The sequence below is a fragment of the Poecilia reticulata genome, linkage group LG5 (genome assembly GCF_000633615.1).
Source record: "Poecilia reticulata strain Guanapo linkage group LG5, Guppy_female_1.0+MT, whole genome shotgun sequence".
NCBI lineage: Eukaryota > Metazoa > Chordata > Actinopteri > Cyprinodontiformes > Poeciliidae > Poecilia > Poecilia reticulata.
The window spans coordinates 16,831,955-16,838,665 of record NC_024335.1 but is presented as its reverse complement, the minus strand read 5'-3'; the positions used below and the strand labels follow the sequence as shown (position 1 = coordinate 16,838,665).

General features: G+C 40.9%; 1 protein-coding gene across 1 annotated transcript in view; it reads right to left on the bottom strand.

The window, feature by feature from the left end:
- Positions 1–1,980: 1,980 nt before the first annotated feature.
- suclg2 (succinate-CoA ligase GDP-forming subunit beta) overlaps positions 1,981–6,711 on the bottom strand; it is an 89,909-nt gene continuing 85,178 nt past the window's right edge. Inside the window, exon 11 of the mRNA XM_008409649.2 lies at positions 1,981–3,491. Within this exon, the coding sequence (XP_008407871.1) occupies positions 3,379–3,491 (113 nt within the window). The 3' untranslated portion in view covers positions 1,981–3,378. The remainder of the gene's footprint in view (positions 3,492–6,711) is intronic.

Genomic DNA, 6,711 nt, shown 5'->3' with positions numbered 1-6,711 from the left:
AGCACGTTTTCTCTGTCCTACTGGTTGCTTATTTTCTTTTTCTTTTTAAACCTGTTTGAAATAAATAATTACAGCTAGAAATGGATCAGAAAAGTATCGTCTCAAGGTGACTAAATGAAAATGATACTATATCAGAATTCTCTTTGTGAAAACAAACAGTAAACCAGATTTAATTTTCTTCCTACTTTACAGTGGAATGATCTATTTTTGATGATCTAAAAACCCAATAAGCACATACAAGGAGGTTGGAAAAAACTTTTAAGAGGTCAAACTTTTAAAAGGCTCTACTAAGAAAAGCTGCAAACTGCTGAGAAATAATTGAAACATGTTGCAATGTTGTCCTTTCTAAATACATTTCTTTCTTTTTTTTATCTGTACAGATCGTAATTGAAGACCCATTGCAACAGGTTCTGTTCCCCAGAGTTCAATGTGTTTAAATGGGTTTTGGTCTGAAATTTGAGAGCCAGTAAACAGTAAAATACCATGGAGAGATGATGTTCATAGGGAAGCAGCGTCTGAATGGCCACTCAGAGAGGAAGAAGCCATTACACCAAAAACAGCATTAAAAACCCAGATTACAGTTTGGAAACGAACCCGGTGACAAAAAACTAAATCGCTGCTCTTGGAGACACGGCGTCATCTGGTTTAATGAAAATTTTACCTCAAGCACCAAACGGGTCTTTCAAATTATAACTTAGCTGAAAAAAACAAGCAAACAAAGAAGTCAGTGTTTTGGAGAGGTCATTCACAGTGAATGTGTGGGCAGAGAATGAAACAAGCTGGCCTTACAATCCTGGGATGGAACCAAAATATGCCACGCTATTGAAAGATGCTTGTATTATTTTGCAAATGGATAACATGTTGCCAACCCTAGCTGACCTTGATCAGTAAGTTTTTAATTTAATGTCAGAAGGTGGGGAAATAGAGTTATTGTCATTTTACAGTAAATATATGTTAGCTGTGTAAAAGCTTTAAACCAACGAACGTCAGGTCCACACATCAGCCAGAAAGCGCTCCGAGTCGCATTTCCTCATCACCCGGTCCCGTTCCCCCCATTAGAAGACGACACGCGGACCAGCGGACAAGAGGACGACGCCGGAGGACTCATTCATTCTCGTACGTGCCGAGAAATCTTTCAAAAACTTGTGTTGCCTTGCTGGCACATCGTCTCACTCGCTGACCTTCTGGACACCTAATTGGACGCCGGTGTGAAAAATGCCTGAAAATCTGGAGCAAGCGCTGCAGAAATCTGTTCCTGAAGCGTTTCACAAACAGGCCAAGAGGAGAAAGAAACACACAACTTTTTAAAACAAATGATGCCAAACCTATTGGAAGAAAATTTATATGGCTGTCAGCTGGTAGGATGTTGCATTTCGAAATGTTTTTAGTGGTAGATTGCCAAAGTTTTGTCCATCGTCCACAAACACAACAGATAAAATCGACAAATTTACAGAAAAAAAAAAGTTTCCGTAGAAATTATAAGACGTTTAAGCAGAAACTTGCTGCTAAAAATACAAAATTACAGTGGTGGTCACATTAATTCCTAAAATACGAGTTAAAACGAGTTGAAACACAACCATCTTTTGTTACTGTAGAATCATCTGAGAGTATTTTTTAAATGAAAACTTGTGATTCATAATTAACACTTTTTGAAGTAGAACGGTACTTATGAGGTGGACATGGAAGACTATTGATTTTGGTGTTGGATTTGGGCATCAATGTGCTGCTGTAAGACCGATTTTAAGTTTACTTACCGAGCACTCCGGGTTTCATTTCAAATCACCTGCTATGTGAAAGACTTCCTGGCTCTGACTGGTTGTTTCCGACCGAGCGTATTTCTTCAGATGGCTGTAGGACCGCAGGAAGAAGGCAGAGCAGGTGAAAGTTTTCACAGATTGTCTCTTGGTATTCTGTTGCTAAACAGTGACATTTCTAACAAACACCTAAAACAGACAAATTGTTTACAAAAGTCGCACACTGCAGCTTTAAAGATGTACTTTTATTGGCGTGCTTCATTCTGAACTCCGGTCATTTTCTAAATATTTCTTCTGCAAAGCTTTCTGCTCGTCTGATGCGATAAAGTGGAAATGCCAAACAAGCAGCTTATTGTGTTGCACTCAGGTTGCAACTTCTGAGTTATTAATTTTTTTTCTTTCCCATGGAATCAGTGTGTATAAACTGATGTTGAACCTTAACAAAATGTATTTGTTAAGGGTTTTTTTTGCACATTTTTTAAAAATAAAAATAAACATCCTGTACCTTAAAGCTCCACAGACAAATGATGAAGGATGCTCCGTCTTTCCTGAAGTCAACAGAGTCTGAACTCAAGGACAAAACTGAACAAAATGCTGGAGCTCTTTTCTCAAACAGACACTTCCACCAGATTCTGCAAACATGTTTTTTTTTGTTTTTAATAAATAGGCAAAAAAACAAAAAGAAAGAAATAGTCAGCAGTAATAATGTTTCCTTCCCAACGTTTCTGTCTGCTGGCTGTTTTACACAGAGGGGTCATCCTCCAAAGACACACGTCACTGATTTGAAATATCCGTTTTTAATCTCTTAGATTATGTACAACTTTCAGGCTTCGTTTTAGTTGTTAATATACATTCATGATTTTACAAAATGATATATTTTCCCCCATTCTAGTTTCAACCTTTCACAAAAAAAAAAAAAAAAGATTAGAAAAAAAAAAAAAAAGATTAGAGATGATTGAGCTGTAATGGCAGCAGCCAAACCTTTCAACTGTCAAACCTCAGGCACAAATATATGGACTTAGCACTTAAATGTAAGACATGATGCAGGAACTCAACTGAGACACAGGTAAGGCGCTGTGGCTAACCTGAGCCTTGAAGTGAACAGTTTGCACCAAGCGTCTTGCCGCCTTTAGCTTACGTTACATTGGAAGAGTTCACAGGTTGTTTTTTTATGCTTAAGAAGTACAAAAATGTCTTCCTTTCCCTACAAAAGTGAACATAAACACCATAATATCCAGAGAGACACGTCTCTTTTCACTGGAAAATGGAATGCAAAGGAATGAAAGTGAAAAACTTCAATCCACTTTCAGTCGAAGGTTCTGGAAACTCCTAAGATGTCCCCAAAAAAATAAAAGGGGTGGGAATTTTCTCCAATCAACATGAAATGATGGTTAAAGTAATTAAAAGCAGCCAATTTGTTACATTCAGAAACAAAAAATACAGCATGACAGTAAAATGCTTTTGAAACGTATACAAATATGGAAATGAGAACTCTTTAAAAAAGAAAAAAAGAAAAGAAAAAGCGACGATGATGAGAGAAACTGGAGGTTTGTGGATAGAAAAGGCTGCTGGTGATGATGGAAGCCACGCAGGAGCAAAAGTGTGGAGATGTCGCCAGAAGCTCTCATTTCCTGATGGCGGCCACCGCTTTCTTGGCGGCGTCATCCAGGTTGTCGGCTGCTGTGATGGGCAGGCCGCTCTCGGTCAGGATCCTCTTAGCTTCGTGAACGTTGGTGCCTGACAGAGAGAGAAACAAGCAAAACGCCAGTAAAAGAGGGAACATAGGAATTACTCAGACAAATGGCTCTGAACAGAGAATCTGAAGGTTTCAAAAAGTCAAATTCAAGACTTTTTAAGACCTAATTAATGCCACCTTGAATGAAAATAATAATTGAATAAAACATAAATATGGAGAATGGTTGGAAGATCCTGCTATCCTGCTTCTGGGGTCTGCTTGTGGCTCTTTTGTGCTTCTCACTGCATATGACTCTATAGCTTTAACCCACATAGTGCCTTGCTTAAGAGTATTTATTCTTTTTTTTTGGCACAGAATGTATCTAGCCTCATATTGGTTGACGAAAAATGAAAGCTGTCCAGCCAACTGGGAATAAATTTGCTCTTATCCATGATAGATGCAAAAAGCTAACCTAGCTAACAGGGGTATATTAGCAGCTAGCTACCAGTAGCCTCAACCACCTCGAGTCACATGACGCAGTGAAGATGTCTGTGTGCAACTCAATTTTTTTGCCTGACAGAAAACTAAATACACAAGATGAAACAACAAAATTTAAGACTTTGATGAACAAATTTAAGGCCATCTTACATTTTTAAGGTGGATTTAAGACATTTTAAGGCCTTATTTTAGAAACAGGAATTTCAGACTTTTCAAGGATGCGCAGACATCCTGCTTAACAAGGTTTGACCTGATCTGACATCTGGAGTTTAGAAGATAAACAGAGGAAGAGCTCCTCAGAAGGAATCACTCCATGGGTCAATGATAGGACATTCACCTGCTGATCCCAGAGCAGTGTTACGGCAATGTGTGTGTGTGTGTGTGTATGGATGCTCCCCTGGCTTCGCCGAGGTCAGGGAGAGCAGGTGCTGGGTGACACACCGCTGATCACAGCCTTCGGTGAACCTGAAAGAAAGAGCCCAGAAACCTCCTGGGGGGATGCGCGGTAATCCCCGAGTCGCTGTGACACGGCGACTGGGCCGAACGCCGCTCAGCCAAACGCGAAGCTGACAGCGGAGTCACAACACAGAGTGGGGAGGAGAGGCGAGAGAGGGTGACCGAGTGGGTGGGTGGGGGGGGGGAGGAAGGGAATGGTAAAGTGAGAGCAACGGAGCAAAAGGTCAAACGAAGCAGTGATGCCCCGGTGACTGCTGTAGGAGGCCAGAAGATCCAGCTGTTTGCTTGGCATTTACTGAGTCTACACACAACGGAAAAAACAAACAAACATCTATTTACATCTAATCAGTCTCATCTGATCGACAGCTCTTTACTCGATCAGCTGATCTCCTGTTGTAACAAACCAGACCCTTATAAAGGTGTGTGTTACACTATTCCAGCAGTACAAATAAGATCCTTATCCCATCTACGTGAGGCTCAGTGGAGCAGTAGAACGTTACTCTTTTAAATGATTCGGAGATTTCTATGCTTATCAGCAGGAAACTATCATAAACAATTTGTTGGCAGTAATTCATGTAAATGGTGCCTTCCACAGGAATTTACACTTCTTCTTGAGCTTTTAGGAGAGGAAGCAACTCTGAGCCCAAAATTGAACTTTCTGGGTGACGCACAAAATAATGTCTGTTCTAAAAGAGGGGTTTCCAAACGTTTCCATTTTTCCCCACAGCGCTCCAAAAGGCATTAGCTTCTGTTCAGGGACCCCATTTAGTAAACACACAGACAATGCTAGAAAATATGTCAAATAAAAAATGCAACCTTTAGAATGTATTTCCCCCTCACCCCCTGGGATTTCATTCACTATACAGTAATAATTTCAGTTTAGCATAAATGCTGCCTGATGTTTTCTGGTTTTAGCTCTTAGGGTTTTTACCCACCTGATAAATTTGACAATCAGCCAATCGGAAAGATGAGCAAAGAGCATTTCAATTAGTTATTTTTAACATATTTATCACAATAATTATTGATAAACAGATTAGATTTTAAGATAATAAAAAAACCACTTATTAGATTCAATCTTGTTTTATTTCGGGGTTTTTTCACCCCCCCATTTTCTCTCCAATCCTTTTGAATCCCCTCCAGCGCCCCCTAGTGGCCCTGGCCCCAACTTTGAAAAACACCACTATGAACAGATCATTTCCACTGTGAAACGTGATGGTGGCAGCATCATGCAGGGGGGAGGCTGTTCTTTAAATCAAAGCATGATCATGCAGTGGGACTGGTTTTCATAATGTAACAGAGTGACCCTATGACAGTAAACTAATTTATGTGCTTAACAGAAAAAAAAAACAAATTTTTGTGTGTGTAATTTTCACATTCATTTGTCACTTAATTTACTAGATCAATACCCGATTAACTGATCTCCTTGCAGCTTAAGCCGCTCTGGTTTTGGTCGAACCTACGGCGAAGGTTTGTGCTAGCTCAGGCGCTCCCAGCTTGACCTCTGCTCCCCTGGCCCCCCGGCTGGCGTGTAATTAAAACGGCGCGGTACGTGAATCCTCCGGAGGCCCGGCCACCCTGATCAATAGACCTTTCATGAGGAATTCTATTACCAGCGCCACTTAGCGCCTAATATTTCACCTCTTTTGTCCAGCCGTATAAGTCACTCCATACACATTTTCCGCGAGCTCACACTCCAAAACAATCAATGCGGCGATGTGATTAATTAGAACGCGAGCAGGAAGAGACCTTGTTCTGACACGCGAGCGGGGGATAGGGTGTCTCGAGTCGTTTTCTCGTCAAGCGGCGGACGGTGTCCCGGCCGGGTGTACTCGTGTCTCAATTGCTGACGCTGTCGCTCACACAAACACACACGCAGAGAGAGAGAGAGAGAGAGAGAGAGAGAAAGAGAGAGAGGAATATTGCAGAGCTGCTCACTTTACATTCAGCAGACTGACCAATGAGCTGCTCTAGGATTGATGGGTCTATGATGCTCTGCTGTCAGACTTATCTGCCAGATGATTAATTCAACAAGCTTAAAAACAACAGTGGACAAAAAAACACAAGCGGAGAAGCTGTCACTGCAAATACATCATATAGGAGATTTCCTTAAAAAAAAAAAAAAAAGACAAATAAGAAAAGAGAAAGAATGAAATAATTTAAACATTTTCTACCCCACTCTCCCCCCCACAAACCGTAAATATTTATGAGCAGCAGTGGCGCGTGCCACATTGTTCCGATGATGCATCTGCGCTACCTGTGCTACCCGTGTAAAGTGTGAAGGCAGGCAGGGAGCGACACATCTGCGGGAGAGAGGAGGAAAAGTCATGC